General features: G+C 25.8%; 6 protein-coding genes across 6 annotated transcripts; 2 read left to right on the top strand and 4 right to left on the bottom strand.

Moving 5' to 3' along the window:
- Positions 1 to 81: 81 nt before the first annotated feature.
- Phum_PHUM137500 (retiin, putative) lies at positions 82 to 4,529 on the top strand (the record flags this gene model as incomplete). The annotated part of the gene is made up of 9 exons (XM_002424553.1): positions 82 to 245; positions 334 to 616; positions 886 to 2,624; positions 2,750 to 2,869; positions 3,059 to 3,129; positions 3,247 to 3,435; positions 3,819 to 3,887; positions 3,966 to 4,160; positions 4,228 to 4,529. 9 exons carry the CDS (start codon positions 82 to 84, stop codon positions 4,527 to 4,529), a joined length of 3,132 nt encoding a protein of 1,043 aa, XP_002424598.1.
- A 212-nt stretch (positions 4,530 to 4,741) lies between these two features.
- On the bottom strand, positions 4,742 to 6,211 carry Phum_PHUM137490 (Peroxiredoxin-6, putative; the record flags this gene model as incomplete). The annotated part of the gene is made up of 5 exons (XM_002424552.1): positions 4,742 to 4,870; positions 5,297 to 5,369; positions 5,447 to 5,664; positions 5,749 to 5,905; positions 6,123 to 6,211. 5 exons carry the CDS (start codon positions 6,209 to 6,211, stop codon positions 4,742 to 4,744), a joined length of 666 nt encoding a protein of 221 aa, XP_002424597.1.
- A 1,072-nt stretch (positions 6,212 to 7,283) lies between these two features.
- Positions 7,284 to 8,630, bottom strand: Phum_PHUM137480 (cAMP-dependent protein kinase catalytic subunit, putative; the record flags this gene model as incomplete). The annotated part of the gene is made up of 2 exons (XM_002424551.1): positions 7,284 to 8,356; positions 8,600 to 8,630. 2 exons carry the CDS (start codon positions 8,628 to 8,630, stop codon positions 7,284 to 7,286), a joined length of 1,104 nt encoding a protein of 367 aa, XP_002424596.1.
- Positions 8,631 to 9,661: 1,031 nt separating this feature from the next.
- Phum_PHUM137470 (KDEL motif-containing protein 1 precursor, putative) lies at positions 9,662 to 12,201 on the bottom strand (the record flags this gene model as incomplete). The annotated part of the gene is made up of 5 exons (XM_002424550.1): positions 9,662 to 9,781; positions 10,108 to 10,407; positions 10,580 to 10,817; positions 11,012 to 11,671; positions 12,014 to 12,201. The coding sequence occupies 5 exons, from the start codon at positions 12,199 to 12,201 to the stop codon at positions 9,662 to 9,664; spliced, it is 1,506 nt and encodes a 501-aa protein (XP_002424595.1).
- A 734-nt stretch (positions 12,202 to 12,935) lies between these two features.
- Phum_PHUM137460 (uncharacterized protein) lies at positions 12,936 to 14,910 on the bottom strand (the record flags this gene model as incomplete). Its single annotated transcript, XM_002424549.1, has 6 exons — positions 12,936 to 13,271; positions 13,523 to 13,819; positions 13,960 to 14,125; positions 14,262 to 14,461; positions 14,536 to 14,823; positions 14,908 to 14,910. The coding sequence occupies 6 exons, from the start codon at positions 14,908 to 14,910 to the stop codon at positions 12,936 to 12,938; spliced, it is 1,290 nt and encodes a 429-aa protein (XP_002424594.1).
- A 289-nt stretch (positions 14,911 to 15,199) lies between these two features.
- On the top strand, positions 15,200 to 17,937 carry Phum_PHUM137450 (Phosphoribosyl pyrophosphate synthetase-associated protein, putative; the record flags this gene model as incomplete). The annotated part of the gene is made up of 7 exons (XM_002424548.1): positions 15,200 to 15,282; positions 15,379 to 15,498; positions 15,588 to 15,697; positions 15,981 to 16,159; positions 16,664 to 16,939; positions 17,465 to 17,611; positions 17,779 to 17,937. 7 exons carry the CDS (start codon positions 15,200 to 15,202, stop codon positions 17,935 to 17,937), a joined length of 1,074 nt encoding a protein of 357 aa, XP_002424593.1.
- Between the last annotated feature and the right edge of the window lie 364 nt (positions 17,938 to 18,301).

The raw sequence follows: 18,301 nt of genomic DNA, 5'->3' as shown, positions 1-18,301 counted from the left end.
AAATAACTCAGCACTCATTTCATGATAATGTTACCACAGTCAATTTATGTATTTTCTTTGTAAAATAATTTTTTTAAAAATATGTCGAGGTCGGGAAATTCATCTAGGAAAATAAATACTAGTAGTCCCGACAGGAAGCCTAGTGTATTTGAAAGATTAGGAACCAAATCTAGTTCTATTTCTTCAAAAAATATTTGCCAGAGTTGGGCACAAAATGGAACCTGCCCACTCAATAAACAATGCAAGTAGGCATTTCAAAAATACTAATAGAGTTTTGATGGTAATCATTATTTTAATACTTAACTCCATGTAATCAATTAAAAATTTTTATAGGTTTGTAAATAGTCATATTTTGACTAGTCCATCTAAAAGAACTAAACCTGAAATTTCCAAAAAGTCTGTTAACATTCATAAAAAAATCAAAGATGATAATAGGAAATCAGTAAGGTCACTTCAAGGTTCAGATTTAGAGTGGGAAGGATGGGAACTACGAGATTTAGAAGAAGCAGATGAAAAGGCTTTAGAGAAAAGAAAGGAGGAATTACAAAGGGAGCTTCAAATTCAGTTGAAAAAGGAAAAGGAGTTAAATAAACAAAAAGAAAAAAAAAATGAAAAGGTATGTATTTAGAATCTAAAAAACTCTTTCCCTATATTATGAATCCTAATTTAAATGTCTGTTATTTTAAACATATGAGCCATTTTTTTATACATTTGATGAAAAAGTATGATTTTTTTTTAAAATAAGTTTTTAAAATTATTAAAAATTAATTTACCACATGATTTTTATATTGTATTTTGATAGGATGTAAGTAAAGACAATTTATTTAATAAATTTATTCATTCTAAAATTTAATCAAATCAATTCAAAAATTTCAAATGTTTTAGAGAGCTGCATCATCCAGTAGTTCATCTACAACTACTTCCGAATCATCCACTTCTTCCACTTCAACTAGTAGTTCCTCATCTGAGCCTGAAAAAAGATCTAATCGTAAAAGGAAGCATTCATCTTCATCCTCTGAGTCTGATAAGCGTTTGCATCGTCAGAAAAAGAATCCAAAAATTTTGAAAACAAAAACGAATAATTCCAAGAGAACTGTTGAAAAAAAAGAATCTCATAATGGAACAGATAGAAAAAATAAGAGTGTTATAGTTTCAAAAAAACTTTCAGTTCAAAAAAAAGGTTTTAGTCCTAGCTGGGAAAAATCTCGGGGGCGATCTCTTGTCAGGCATTTACCTTTAAAAAAGTCTTCTCCACGCTGTAGTTCGGAAACCACTAAAAATAAAAGTTCCTCTCCCCAATATGAGAAAACGCTCGGTAAAAACAAAAGTAAAATTTTTTCTCCAAAGGGAAAAGAATCTTCTCCTAAAAGAGGCGTCAAAAAAGTTAAGGACACCAGTCATTCAGTTAAAGACAAAACAAAACAGTCTCCATTAAAAGCACAAAATTCACCTGCTAGAAATCACAAAATGTCTTCACCTAGAATGCGAAGACACGACACGTCTACAGATAAGCGTCGTTCTCATTACGATGATCAAAAAAGTTCACCCAGAAGAGAAAAAAGTCGAAAAACAGTTCGCAGAGACAAAAGTAATGAGAATGATTCCAGTGGAGGTCTTAAAAAGGGCGGAAAAATTTTACCATTAAAGCCCCCTGCATATATGAAAGATAATTATTTAAAAAAAGAATCGGGACATTCAAAATCGTCTGAAAAAAATTCAAACGAAATAAAAGGCAAGCAAGAAAATGTTGAAAAAGACAGAAAACGCAGCGACCGAGAGAAAATTAAAGAAGAGAAAGACAAAGGTAAATGCGAAAAAGACAAATTAAAACCCAAAAAAAACAATAGTGATCATGAAAAGCGTTCTTTAAGAGAAAAAGATTTAGAAAGAGACACGGTTAGAAATAAAAGTAAACGTAGTCGCGAACTCGAATCAGGTCGTGTAAGGGTTACTAAAGAACGCGAACTGGAACGTCATAAAGAAAAAGATGAATCACTGGAACGATGTAGAGAACGTCAACGTGAAAGAGAAAAAACAGACAAGGATAGAAAGGAAAAAGATAAAAAACATCGCGAGGCTATGGATGGCAAACTAAAAGATATAAACAAAGAATCATCTCTATTGTTAGATCGAAAGTCAGAGGGCTTTTCGAGAAACTCCGGTGATTCTAGTACTATTAAATCGTCCGAAAAACTCGTATTGCGTGACCGTAGAAACAATGAAAAATCTGGCAATCAAAATAAAGATGGAAAAGAAGTACATGTAACAGAAAAAGATCACGATCGACGAGACGCAAGGCGTTCTGATGAAAATGAAAGAAAACAGTTGGAGAGAGATTACGATAGTAGAAAAAGTAGAGATGATATGCGCAGTGCCTTGGAACCTCCGCGTCGAAGTATAGGAGATGGAAAACGAACAATAGACAGTGGAAACGATTCCAGGAGACAATGGGAAGAAGGAAGACACACGGGAGATTCATTGGGCGATAGGAGAAGAGTTTTAGATTCAAACAACGACAGAAGACTTCATTCTCTGGGTAGAAGACCTGCAGAAGACCTATACAGACGTGGAAGAAGAGAAGGAGAATCAGATCTTAGGGAATTTTCTATAGATGAAAAAAGAAGGTATTTTTCACAGCAGTCAGTAACATCTAATGTTACTGTCATTATTCAGTTATACAAAAATAAATGACATTTGTAAAAAAAATTATATAAAATAGACAGGATATTTCTTCTTTTTTTTTTTTTAGCCGAAGAATATTACACAACTGTAATGATTGGAATACCAAAGATTCAGGTCTTGATTATAAAAATTCGGAAGGAAGGGATGATTGGAATCATATAGATAGACATCGAGAATGGAATTCAAGGTTCAAATTTTTTTTTCGTTGACTAAAATTATTTACGAATTTTCATTAATCTTTTTAAATTATTGATTCGAATGTTTTTTTTTTATTATTATCGTTTTTAAATGTTGATTTTAATTATTAATTTAGGTTTGATCAAAAATGGGTAGATCGTGAAGAACCACGTGATAATAATTGGAGTATGTACGTTAGAAAACCCCACGACGATTGGAAATCAGAATGGATTCAAGAAAAGCCTCATAAACTATATTGCGAAGAACATGGTTCAGAATTAAGAAATGATGAAATTAAAGGTAAATATTATTATAAAATTTAATATATATTCAACAGAAAAATAATATTTACAAAAAAAAAAAAAAAAAACAATTTTTCGAAAACAGAGCAGGACGAAAAAAAACTTGGTATCCATGAATCGAACGTGACTATTAATACCGAAAAAGAAAAAGAAACGATAAAAGTAGAATCTGGTAGTCAGTCTGCTCATAATGAAAAATCTTTAAAAGAAGAAGAAGATGCTTTGAGTGACATCAGTGACGATCCCGATGATATCCTTAATCAAGATGACGTAAGTAAAACTATAAAAAACTTAGGAAAATACAGGCCAAAAAAATTTCTTGGTATTTTTCTTATTTCGGTCATTAAAACTTACTACTTGCTTAGGAAATAATAAATTTGAAATAATTTGATATATAATAATAATAATAATAATATATGATAATAATTATTTTAATAAAAAAAATTATTATTTATTTAAGGAACCAATAAACGAAAATTTCACAAAAAATATCACTGACAACACACCGCAACAAATTTACAACAGCAATGAATTCTTATTTGATCAAAGGTAATACATAAAATAAATTAATTATTTATTTTACCTTATATTTTAATTAATTAATTTTTTTTTTTATTTTTTTTTTTTTAAGCAAAAAATCGTTACTCGAATGTTTAGGCGAGCGTTCATTAGATTTTGAAGAAATATCGGATGAAGAACTAGAAGAAGAAGCCCGTGCTAGTAAAGGTTGTTTAAAAATTTCTAATAATGGCGACATTAATTTATTGTACAATGTTAAAAAATTTATTTTTATTTTGATTGTAGGAATTGTTGATGTATTGGGTGCCGATTGGGCAACTTTACTTACAGAAACTCGTTCAAAAATTAAAAGATCAGAAAATTTAAGTTCAGGACATCGTCGTTGGATGATAAAAAAACTTGTCACAAATTTAGGAATTTCAATTAAATACGCTGGAGAGGAATTTTCCGAAAATCTTTTAAATAATGAAGAAAACGAAAGTAAGAGTTGCGTAACAACATTAATTATTGTTTGACATTTGTATTTTGTGTAAATTTATTGTTTCAGATTCCGAAGTAAAAAATTCAATTTTTATGAGATTAAGCGATTCAACAGAAGACAAACTCGTGGAAAACAACCAAGAATTAAACGTAGAAGAACAAGATAAATTAAATTCACCTAAAAATGAATCCAATTTCAAATTAGATTTTACATCCGATTATAAAAACAAACCTAGTTATATATTTCACTCTATTCCTGCATTGCATAGCGCTGTAGTTAGTAATAGATCATTAAAATCATTTTTATTTATGTCTCAAGTTCGTTTTAAAAGAGCACTTTCTGCAAGAACGGATCTTTCTTTAAGGTAAGTTTTTATAAAATTTTATTATTACACAATTATACGAATTAAAAAAAAAACTGTAATTTAAAAAAAAAAACAAATTAATAATTTTAAAATTACTTATTAACATTTTTAGAAGGATATTATGTGGTTTGCCCTCAAAAGAACATTTGCATTTTATTCCTCCGCTCGATAACAAAATGTATGAAACAAACATTCAACAATTTCAAACTTTTTCTTCTACGGCTGCGGTGTGATTCGCATGTATTCTTTTTTTGAAGGCACTTGAATTATTTTACAACCTTTGGGAAATAATTTTGATACATCTTTTTGAGGAATCGATGGAAGAATCATGCAATCATCTCCATTCTAAAAAAAAAAAAAATATAAATCAATAAGTTATTAATTTAAAAAATAAAAATAAAACAAATAAAAAATTGTTTAAAGTTTTATTTTTAGCTTATAATGAGGAAAAGCTTGAGGGAAAACTTTTAACATCATTTAATGATTGAAAGAAAATGTATTGCAAACCAGGTTTAAAAATATTTCTAAAAAAGTTTTGTAATGAAACAGAGCACCAAAACAATATGATAACCTTTTGACTGAACACATATGAAAAGCCTGAACATTAAATCTTTAATTACATTTATGAATGAATTGATTAGAAAATATACATTTAAAAATCGAGTATCAAAACCTTAAATTATATAAATTTTTTTTTTTTTTTTTTTTTTCAGTTGTTGTAACTTTGTACATTATTTAATAATTAGTTTTCTATAATTTCTTAAACCTTACCTTCCAATCGACAGGAGTGGCAACTTTATTATTATCAGTTAACATAAGTGAATCAATCACTCTTAAAACTTCTCTGAAAAAAAAAAATTTAAGTAAATGAAAAAACTCAATTGAAATTAATAAATTATTAAAAAAAAGACTTTTGTTTACTTGAAATTGCGTCCTGTTGTAGCTGGATAAAGAATGGAAAGTCTTAATTTCTTTTTGGGATCAATAATAAAAACTGCTCTGCAAGTCAATGGAAGACCTGAACTGTCTTTTTCATCAGGGTCTAACATTCCTAATTTAACAGCTAATTCCCTGTTAGGATCTGATATGATGGGGTAGGGAAATTTACCTTCTGAAAAACTAGAGCAACTTAATATGTCCTAAAATAAATTAAATTAAATCAAATTATTATTTAAAATGCATAATTTATAGTTAAAGTAAATCAATGAAAATTTTTGTATTACTTTAATCCATTCAACATGTGATTCAATTGAATTACATGACAGAGCTATAACTTTAACTTTTCTTTCCTGGAATTCAGGCATTAATTCAGTTACTCTGGCAAGCTCTGTTGTGCATACCGGCGTGAAATCGTTAGGATGAGAGAAAAAAATGCACCATCTAAAATTTTACAAAAATAAACTATTAAATTTTTACAAAAATTGTAGCAGAAAAGCAACAGAATTGGATCGAGACATGTGAGCTTGTTATTTTAAAAATTAAATAATTTTATTACAGGTCAATTAAGAAAAATGCCTTAACTAAATGCCTGGCAATGAAAAAAAAAAAAAAAAGTTGAAAGTAAACAAATAATAAAAAAAAATGATTGTGTACGTACGAATCATTAATCCAATCGTGAAAAGATATTTTACCATTGGTTGTGTCAGCCTCAAAATCAGGGAATTCATCCCCCAAATTTATTCCCATTTTGGATGAATATTTATCGTTTTCAATAAACTATAACTCAAGTATAAAGTATTTTTTTAAATACAGCCAACTTTTGAAAAATTAATTTTTTTAGTTTACACAATTTGAAAATATTATTTTGGCACCACTTTTATTAGAAATAGTCACGTAACAGACGGGCAAGTGAAATTTTAAAAATCTTTTCTAATTATTTAATGTTTTTTTAAAGTGTTAAGTCTTGCAGAGATTCATGAAATAAAATATTGAAAGGTAATTTAAGACTTTATTTTTTTTAAACAAAACAAATTATATACTTAAACATACATTGCAAATGGATCGAAAATTTAAGATTAGAAATAAATGGTACTTTTTCAGTTTCTGTTAGGAAAATCATTAGAAAAATATATAAAAAAAAAAAAAAAAAAACGAACAAAACATTTAAAAAAATGAAGAAAAAAAAATTGTTAAGTTAGAAATCAATTAGAAAAAGTTAAAAATGATTTTAAAGTGCATTTTAATTGAAAATATTTAAATCTGAATAATTTTTTAAGTAAAACCGTACTTAAATTTTAACCGAAAATGGTTTTGAAAATTCGAAGCAGTGTTGCCAACCGCAACGTCTTACCTGCTTTATTTTTTTACTTTGTTTTGTTTTAAGATTTTATTAACGCGCTTAACTTTGTAAAACTTTTACGTCAGCCCCTCACTACGAATATTTATATAAAATTTGTTATTATTTAAAATTTACTATAAAATTAATTACAATTTAAAATTAATTGAAATGAGAAAAGAACGCGAATTTTCATTATATAAGGTAACGACTTGAGCATTTATTTAAAATATGATTTAAATGAAATATTTTATTGCTTATCTCGCGTAAAAAAAAGGAAAATACTGAACATTATTTCTGTACTTGAAAATAAAATGAATTTTTTTTTTTTTTTTGAGGTATATTAATAATCTTGCATCTTCATCGATAATATAAATACTATCAACTTTTTTTTCTGTTAAATTAACTAAATAACAGTAATAGTAGTAGTAGTAGTAGTAATAATAATAATAATAATAATAGTAATTCACACAATGCATTTTATTAAAATTCACGAAATTCTTTTTGAAATTTATCATTAGAGCCCACATGTAAGGTTTCTTCATCGTAATGATCGTAATTTGAAGTGTCCCCGGGGCTTCTCACTTTGGGCATAAAGGGTGGTTCAACCATGTGATTCAGTAAATTTAACCATTCAACATTTTTAAACCACTTATGACCTTTAATGTCTTCGACGCCATTTTTCAAATTACCGTAGCGTCGCGATAAATCAACTTGAAGTAAATTTTTTATCAAATCTTTTATGTCGGGCGTGAAATTGGATGCGAAACGAAATTTTCCGGATACTATTTTTTCGTAAATCTTCATGGGGTCGTTTGCATAAAAAGGCGGATAACCGGCGGCCATTTCATAAATTAAAATTCCGAGGGACCACCAGTCAACGCTTTTACCATATCCCTTACTTAGAATAACTTCGGGGGCTAAATATTCGGGAGTTCCGCATAACGTCCACGTTCGCCCGGAAACAATTTTACAAAATCCGAAATCGGTTAATTTTAAATAACCGTTTCGGTCTATGAGAATGTTTTCGGGTTTTAAATCTCGATAGACAAGGTCTAAATGATGAAGATATTGTAAAGCAAGAACAACTTGAGCTGCGTAAAATCTACAAAGGTTTTCTTCAAATTTACCGAGTTTTCGAAGATGCGAAAACATTTCTCCGCCTAAAATGAACGGCATGACAAAATAGAGGTAGCTATTGTCTTTAAAAAAAAACTCCATATAAACCACAAAAGGAAAATGTATGGACGAAAGAATTCTTTTTTCGTATAGCGTATGTTCGACTTGCTTCAAACGTACCAATTTAGATTTGTCTAGAATTTTCATGGCGTAAAAAAGTCCGGTTTTTTTATTTTTAACCAACATGACTCGACCGAAGGATCCCGTACCTAAAGTTCTCATGCGATCAAAATCTTCTAATAAAACATTTGGAGGATTAGTAAATTTTCTGTTGAATTTAACATTGAAATCGATTTTAGCCCTATCTAAATGGGCTTGTAAATCTGTGACGAGAGATCCAGTTCTTTCACAGGATTTGGATTTATCCAGTGGAGCTTCTAAAAATTTTTTTAAAATTCACATTTACTATTTAGAAAGATATGATTATCTCATAATTATTTATAAATCGTTGTTAGACGAAAAGGAATCATTTTGCAAAACAATGTTACTTTCACATATAAATATTAATAATTATAATGTTTAATTTACCGTAATCGAATTTTATTCGTGATAATTTTTTTTGTTGTAAGAGGAACAAAAAAAAAAAAAAAATTATTATTACTATTATTATTATTACTCACCAACTTTGATTTCGCTCATTGAAATAGGCATGTCTTAAATAACTAAAAAAAATTACATATTTTTTCGGGCATTTTTATTATGTTGTCCTTTTATATGCTGTAACAAAGTTTTATGTCATCCAAAAAAATTATATATATATATATACATATATATTTAAAATAAATTTGTAGATTTTGAGTTTTTAATTTTGATGTAACACAACAATTATTCTTTTGTTTTTATTTTTATTTAATGTTTATAAAAAAAAAAAATAATAAATAAAAACTCCGCCTTCTCAATGGGGAAAATTAGTGAAAAAAAAACTATTTTACAAAAAAATACTTAATGTGCTCTGCTAAGTAAAAAATTAATAATTTTTTATTTCTGGTTGCAATAATCTAGTAAAACTTAGTCTACTAAGTAATTGATAATAATAGTTTTAGAATAATTGTTAAAATAATTTTTTTTTTATTCGGTAGAGAAATTCATTTGTTAGTTTTACATCATTAATTTTTTATATTAAATTTTTTAAAATTAAAATTACAAAATGAATTTTTTTGGTCGCAAATTAGCTTCTTTACATAAATTCTTATAATTACCTACATTTATATATTAAATATTAAATTAAACGAAACAACATTTATTCCTTTGGTCATTATATTTTTTAAAAAAATTTTTTTTTCAAATGTTTAACAATAAAATAAAAAGCGTATTATTAAAAAATATCAATAAAAGAGATTACTTTGAAAAAATAAAATAAAAAATAGTAAAAATAAAGTAAAAAAAAAAGACTCGATAAATAATTTGATTAAATTAAATTTTTCAAAAAGAGTTTTTTTTTTTTTTAAATTATTTATATAAATTGAATTCCAGACTCATTGGTAAATAACTGGAATGTCGGTGATAAAAATTACTTTAAATCTAATCAGTTTAATTACTAAGAATTATAAAAATAATTATTATTCTATTGTTATTTATGATGCTTGATTATTTTTCTCATTTTTTTGTTCTATAAAAAAAAGGCACTTAATTTAAATTTAATTTTTTTTTTTTTTTTGTTGTTGTATGAAATTAAAAAAAATTTACAACTCATCTTTTGCTATTAATTTTCGACAAGTGCATGGAAATTCGGGTTTATTTTGGACAACATGTTCCATATCTTGTAAAATTTTGGGCGATTCAATCAAACGGGAACTCCAATCCTGTAAAAAAAAAAAAAAAAAAATTAATAACTTATTTAATTTATACTATACATATTAATGAAAAATTATAAACAATTTTCTTTAAGCGTAAATAATTTTAATAATAATAATAAAATTAAATATTTTAAACCGTGGATTTTATCATGCAAAAAATAAAAAATATATAGATTTATGGAAAATTGCAAGGCTAAAAATACTAACAAATTATTAACAATAAGTTTATACGAAATTTTTGGTTCTCCATGATTCATTTTTTATTGTTTCATTATTAAATAATTTACAAAATCACATTTAAAAGTAATATTTTGATAAATGTTAACATTTACCTTAAACAAAACGACATAATAACACAATACATCTTTTGGCATTAAATTTTCATTAGCAAATTTTTGAGCTTGAATTGAAATATTTTGGGCGAGTTCATCATTATCTCGTAACCATTTAATTACGTCAATTAAATTAGATAAATCTTTTTTTATTGGCACATAATGTACGTGAGGAATTAAATCTCTATAAAAATGTTCAAAATATTGAGAATTTTGTTTAAGAACAACTGAATCTCCAGCAAGTAGAAATGGAAATCTGTATGCAGCTACAGTTCCGTCAACATTGATTTGATACTTGTACTGAAAAAAAAAAAAAAAAAAAAACAACAACATTAAACTAATAAGCATTATTAAAATTTTTAGTAAACTACTAATATAGAGGAAGTGTTTACTTAGAATAGCGAGATAAATATTCACTTTAGTTAAATAAAGGTTCATAATTGAGTAGTACCTTAATTTAATTATTTCTTACCTGAAAAAAATCATAAAAAGGAATAGGATCTGTTTTGGGACCATATTCTTTCTCTTTATCTTGAAAAAAAAAAAAATTTGTAAGACTTGCATTGACATAGTCAGGAAATTTTTTAGATAATTTTATCAAATTAAGTCTTTCAACACTAGAATCTCTTCCTCTCCAAAATCCTTTATTTATTTTATCATTCCAGGAAGCTCCTGTGTTCCCTTGTACAGACAACATGTCTCTTGAAACTCTAAAAAAAATTTTTTTCACCGATTCATCTGTCAAAAACTAATTGAAAATGCAAAGATACAAATTTAACAGGTTTATAAATTATAATAATGTATGATGTAAAAATTTCTTTACTTAATATGTAAATAATGAAATTACATTAATGTAAACAGGGAAAAGTATTATATGTAATTTTATTATAATAAAATACCTCACCTGCCCATACACTCCAAAGTGGCTTCTGTTAAATCATATGTAGGCATTATAATATCAGATGTAAAATTGGATCCGCACCAAGAAAATATTGGTAAAGGAGATGGAGAATTATCTTCTAATGGCCAATCACCCAAATTGACAATGAATTCAAAATCTGGTAATTCAATCTTTCTTGTCAAAGAAAGTAATAGTGCATCAACAAAAATTTTAAAATCAACATATTCTCCATAACACTTTCTGTATATTTCATTATCTTTAATAACATAATGACATAAACTTATACTTCTTTGACTGCTATATTTTTCCAAAACTTTTAAGAGAACTTCACTAAATTTCACTTTGGGAAACGATTCAAGATCTGATACAATTTGATTGTAGGTTTTTTTGCATTTCATATTTTTCAACCAGTTATTTAAATCCTGTGGACAGTAACAATCATCTGAATAAACTACATCATTATAAACTTTTGGAAAACCATTTATTGGCTGATTGTCAAATCTTAAATCAATTTTTAAATTATCACATGTATTAAATAGTTTATATCGAACAATATAAGATCCATCATTTTTTGACAAAATATTACTCCAAATTTTACAATTTCCCAATGAATTTTTACCAGAAATATGAACATCTAAATCTCCATTAGGCGGTGTTCTAATTCTGAAATTTTACAACAAACCATATAATGTTTATAATATATTAATTCTAATATGCTCTTCCATTTTTTAATTATTGAATTTTTTCTCATAAAACCAAAGTCTGATGATAGTTTTACAAATATAAAAATTATAAGTTAGGGGACAAATTATATGAAAATATTATATAATAACAAATACTGAGGCAAAAATTTTTAACGTGAAACAATTTTACTAAAAAAAAACATCCACACAAAACACAAGTTTCCAGCATTGAAATAAAAATAAAAAATTATAAATTTTCAAATAACTAAAAAAAATTATAAATAAATTGTGAATAAAAAAAAAAATTATTTAAAATATTTACTCATTTCCAGACGTATCCCGAAGTTTTACAAAAAAATATCGGGCTGGAAAAACCAATTCTGTTGGAAAAAGGCCGGGTCCCCAAGCCTCAGATAAGGTAGCATCCACTTTTGCATCAGTCTTAGTTTTTACAAAATTAAAAAAATTTGAAAGGCAAATAATGAAAATTAAACTTTTTAATGGAATCATCACTAATAAAGAAAATAACTCACAACTCCGGCAAATTAATAACTAAAATTTATTATCTAAGAATTAACAGTCATTTTAACAATTATCTCGTTGCCAACAAAAATTAAAGTTTCATTAAGATGACACCGTTGAAATTGTTAGCCGGGATTAAAAACATATTTAAATTTCTGCAGAAAATTTATAATTTTTATTGTCAGGCATGTATTCGTATTTATTTTATTTATTTAATTTTTTTTTTTTTTAATTGATTATTAAAGAGAAGTTTTAATTAGTGAAAAAGACTTAAATAATTTGGGTGACTTCAAAAATTTTATTAGCTATTAATTATGCGGGTTATTACTAAATAAAAAAAGGGAATATTGCATCATAAAATATTTATCATGCTAATGAGTTTAATGCTGTTATATTTTTGAACTTTCACCTTTTGCACTTATAAAAGTTCATTTTACTTTTTGGAATCCCCAAGAACAGTATTGGTTTAAACGAGTTTTTTCTTTTTTAACAATATGCTCAAAAATTTGTATTTCATTTTACTTTGAATGTACTTATTTTAAAATTGAAAATGATTTATGACTTATATAAGTGTGTTTAAATCCCAATAAATTTATTTTACAAATTAAATAAAAAGAATAAAATAATTTTATTTTATTAACTTATAACAAAAAAAGTTAACATACAAATTATATGATACAATGAATGTAATTTTGTAATTTTTTGCCACCATAAACTTGTATCTAAAATAATTTTATTTTTCCCTGATTGTTTTTAAAACTGGCAAGATGTTTTTCTTGCCTGCATTTTTCTACAGTGAATGCTAACTTATTCGCTTTTTTTTCTTGCCTTCTTTCACGCCGATATTCTTTGATATTTTGTTTTCTTATTTTTTTTTCATCAGATGTTTCATTTTTTGGTCGAATGGAAAGTTCAGACACAAGGGATATTATAGATTTTGTTTGAGGTTTTATATCATCTTGATTGAGTTTTGATAATGCATATGATGTAAGTTTTGTATTTCCTAAAATATCCATAGGAACTCCAGTTTTTTTATTAATAACAATTTTGTCAGAATTCTGAAAAAAAATTAATTAAAGATAAAATTAAAAAAAAAAAGTTATGTTCAAATCGTCATTTTTATTGAATCATTATTTTAATTACTTTGTAAAAATCCTAAATTATTGTATGTAACAAATGAATGCATATATATATATGTAGCAAAATTGTATAAAAAGTTATTTTATAAAAATTATCAAAAAATTGTTTAAAAAAAAATATCAAAACGATTTAATAGGTGAATAAAATTTGAAGTAAATTTTAATTTTACCTGTTTTTCTGTAATTTTGGCTGGGTGATTGTATAAATTTGAATATGTTGATAAAATACTCATACAGTCCCATTTATCATTAGTATCTTTAACAGGAATTAAATCAATTTCTTCCTCAATTGATTCTAATTTTGTTGCTGCTTGTAAAATTTTTTTCTTTAATTTTACATCTTCCTTTATTGGTTTAAGATCTACCTCAGATTCTACTAATACTTGAAGATTTTCAATGTCACATGTTCCTTCTATATCATTTAAAGGTAAACATCCAACATCATTGTCATTATACTTTTGAAAAACCTACACATAACACAGAAATAAAAATCATTGTGGGATTAAAAATAATTTTTAAAAACAATAAGGCAACATTAATTTGCTTAAGTTAAAATTAATATAAATCAAAATTTGTAAATTCAAGAAAAATAAATTTATAAAATTACCTTTTCAAAATGGTTGTCTAAAAGTGTGAGTTGTTCATTTCTTCTAATGACAGAGCTTGATAGAGAATAATCAGTAAATAAAGATTTGGTTTCATCAAAACCATTTTCACTTTGTAAATCACCCTCATCACTGAATTCATCATATTCCTCATTAGAAGAACCTGAACTGTAACAATTTTAAAAATCACATTTTAATATATTTGAATAAGTTGTTTAAGTACAATTTTGTTTTCATTTTGATTTATTCTAAAGCTCAAGATCATTTTTTTACTTTTTTTTTTGTAATAAATCTTTTCTCTTACCTTATTTGATTAGCAATTTCAATGAAGTTGTCTTCAAGAATATTATCAGGATTATTAAAATCAAAATCATCATCTAATGCAGCCACAATTTCAGGATCAATATCAAGCCTTGGACCATAAATAGGAGCTGCTTTATTTAAATATCCTACTGATTCTTCAAAATCTGATTCAAAAACAGAGGATGGTAAGAGTACTTTAACCTGTTGAAAATAAACTCATGTATTTAAGAGAAATCATGAATTTAAAAAAATAAGCAAATTATAGCAATAATCACATTTTCTGAGGTTTTGATATTTTTTTGCTTATCGTCAATTTTGTAATTGACTTGTTCCCAATCAGTGATGGGTTCATTAAGGGATTTTAAATGTTGCATGTAATTATATTCATCGTCGAAAAATATTCCATATTTTTGTTCCTCTTCTTTATTTTTTTCTCCGCTACATGCTTTTAAAACATATTGCGGAGCATTTTCATCAACTGCTAACGGATCATGTTGACTTCGATGAACTAAATTGAAAACTAAGGCATTTTTTTTCGAAATAAATTTTCTCTTTTTTTTCGCCTAAAAATTAAGGATTATGATTAATATTGTAAAACTTATGCATGAAATGACGAAGAAAAAGAGTAAACATTATTCTATAAATACCATATTTTATTTGCCTTTATTACAGAATTTAATTCATTGAATCACTTAAAAATGTTTTTATACCAATAAACACTGGCAAAAAGAATTTCACAACACGAGAGGACTTGAATATCTAAAATGCAACATAAAAATTTGAACCCCAGCAAATTCAAATGTAATTTTCACGTGATACACATAATGACATTCGATTATTGTTATTTTAAATTAAATTAATATTAAGAAGACAGGGTCGATTTTTATATCTCTCTCAGTTATTTCATATTGTTTTTTTATAGTTAAATTTATTTCTAAAATGGACCTTCAAGGTTTATCTGGATCAGATATTATGATAATTGGAGGAAATTCACATCCAGATCTTGTCAATCTCATCGCCAAGTATATAATACATTTATTTATATTAAAAAGTATAAAAGTATTACAATTATAACTAAGTTTTTTTATATATTAAATATTTTTTTGTTTCCATTACAGTAGGCTGGGTGTTAAGCTCGGAGGATGCTCTGTTTATCATAAAACAAATCGTGAAACAATGGTTGAAGTAGCGGATTCAGTAAGAGGAAAAGATGTTTATATAATTCAAACTGGTACTAAGTAAGTTATTTTTTAAAAAAATTCTAGGATAAATAAATGCCTAATTGATTTTTTTATTAATTAAATTTATTTATTTTTTTGTGTTAAAGGGATTGTAATAATAATATCATGGAGTTATTAATAATGGCATATGCTTGTAAGACGTCTTCAGCAAAGAGTATTGTCGGAGTTATTCCATATTTGCCTTACAGTAAACAGTGTATGTATTTACTGTAAAATATAACAATTTAATTTCATTTGTTTAAAAAATCAAAGACATAATTTATGTTTAAAAATATTTCTCACAGAGGTATTCTTATATTAAGTCTTTCTATATATAATTTATTTTTTCAAATTTCTTACGTATGATTCCCTGAAAAAAAAAAAAATATATATTTACTTATTTATATATACATTACAAGATAGTTAATGTACCCAATCAATAATATTAATACTAATGATTTGAAGAAATTTTTATATTGAAATAATTAAATTTTATACAGGTAAAATGAGGAAAAGGGGTTGCATTGTTGCAAAATTACTAGCAAAAATGATATGTCATTCTGGTCTTACTCATGTTATCACAATGGATCTTCACCAAAAAGAAGTTCAAGGATTCTTTGATTGTCCAGTTGATAATCTTCGGGCATCTCCATTTTTATTACAATACATTCAAGAATGTGTAAGAATTCTTTTTTTGTACACAGTGTTTTCCAATGCCCTTTCTTTATGTAATAAACAGTAAGTTTTTTTGTTTGTTTTATTTCTTAGTGAATCATTCAATTTATTTGATATCATTTTATTTTAATTTTGAAAAAACATCAAAAACACTTGAACTGTTCAATAATGTTCTAAAAATACTTTATAATTTTTTGATAAGGTAAATGAATAACAGATAATTGATAATTCATAACTAGGCACTAATACAAATATAAATGTTACATTACTCAATTAGTTTTTTTAATTAAAATGTTATCTTTTTTGATTTTTATATATATATGTATATTTATTTACCTTAAAGTTTTTATTTTTTAAAAAACTTTAATTTTTTAAAATTATTATTCTTTATAATTTACATATTTGAAAAATCAAAACTATATTTAAATGACGATGTAAGAATAAATGATACCTTAAAAGATTACATCCTTTTATTTATGTGGGAATAATTTTTTTATTTAATTATTAGATACCAGATTATAGAAATGCCGTAATGGTTGCCAGAAACCCTAATTCAGCAAAAAAAGCAACCAGCTATGCCGAACGTTTGCGTTTAGGAATTGCTGTGATTCATGGAGAACAAAAAGATTCTGAAGTGGATGAGGTAGATGGTCGTAATTCTCCTCCTGCTGTTCCTCGTTCCAGAACTATGGATGTGCCTGACAGTGTACCAGTTCATCCAGCAAAAGAAAAACCTCCAATGAATGTAGTTGGAGATGTTGGAGGTAGAATTGCTATTATGGTTGTAAGTGTATAAAATTTTTAACATTGAATTATTACAATACTATTGACTTTATAAATTTACAATATTATTGTAAATTTTATAAATTATTTTATGTATTTTTAATGAAGTTTTTTTTTTTTTTTTTTTGTAAACAGAAAATCTCGTTTTGCTTCTTTATAAGTAATTTCAGTAGCTACTTTTTTACTCGCAGTAACGAATTTTATTAATAATAAGTTTTAAAAAGACTTGAAAAATTTTTATTTATGATCTAGAAAGACCAAAAAGATTTTTGCAACCATTGTATTTTTAAAATAACTTAACAAAAAGGAATAAACTTATTTAATTAGTGAAAACTTATTTTATTTAGGGTTGCCTTTAAAACTTTTTAAATTATGATTAAATTTATCATTTTAAGGTTATTATATCCATATTTTAATTACGCTAAAAATTGACACTTGATATTGTAATTTAATGAGTAATTTGTTGTTCTCTTGTTCATGTTAAAAAAAAAAAAATTATTTAACTAAGACTTTTCATTTGTTTTAGGATGATATGGTTGATGATATGAAAGCATTTGTAGCAGCTGCTGAGGTTTTAAAAGAACGTGGAGCATATAAAATTTATGTTCTTGCCACTCATGGTCTTTTAAGCTCTGATGCACCGAGTCTTATAGAAGATTCTCCCATTGATGAAGTTAGTATAATCTTTTTTTTTTTCCTTACCTATTTCTATAATTTGCATTTTTTTAAAAATAAGTATGACTAGATGACTTATTGATTTCTTTATTTTTTTACAAAATCGATATTTTCATAAGGGAAAATGAATTTTATACAATTAAAAAAAAATAATAATAATTTCAGGTTGTTGTTACAAACACAGTACCACACGAGCTTCAGAAAATGCAATGTCATAAAATCAAAACAGTAGATATATCTGTTTTACTTTCTGAGGCTATTCGTCGAATTCATAATAAAGAGTCTATGTCATATCTATTTAAAAATGTTACATTAGAAGATTAATAGTGATTTTATTTATAAATTATTTAAGAATATTATAATTTATTAATAAAATCAAAACAAAAGTTAATGTTAATAACACTGACATTGATTTTCTACTACTATTTTATCATTCCCTTTTAAGTTATCAATTTCTGTAACATTTGGAATAAAAAAGTTGTTTGAATATAATTTAAACTATTTTTCTTTTACTATAAATGTTTCCAAAAAATTATTTTTTTGATTTTAGACACTAGCTATGCAACTAAAAAAAATCCAAATAAGTTTTATATTTAATATCAAATACATAGTATGATTATTGTATTGATGGAAAATTTTAAAATTTAGCTCTCAAGTTTACCAAGATAATGTTTACTGACATAATAAC

Source organism: Pediculus humanus, genomic scaffold, assembly GCF_000006295.1.
Source record: "Pediculus humanus corporis 1103172107481 genomic scaffold, whole genome shotgun sequence".
In the NCBI taxonomy this organism is placed as follows: Eukaryota; Metazoa; Arthropoda; class Insecta; order Psocodea; family Pediculidae; genus Pediculus; species Pediculus humanus.
The sequence above is the reverse complement of the archived record's forward strand: the minus strand, read 5'-3'. Positions and strand labels throughout refer to the sequence as shown.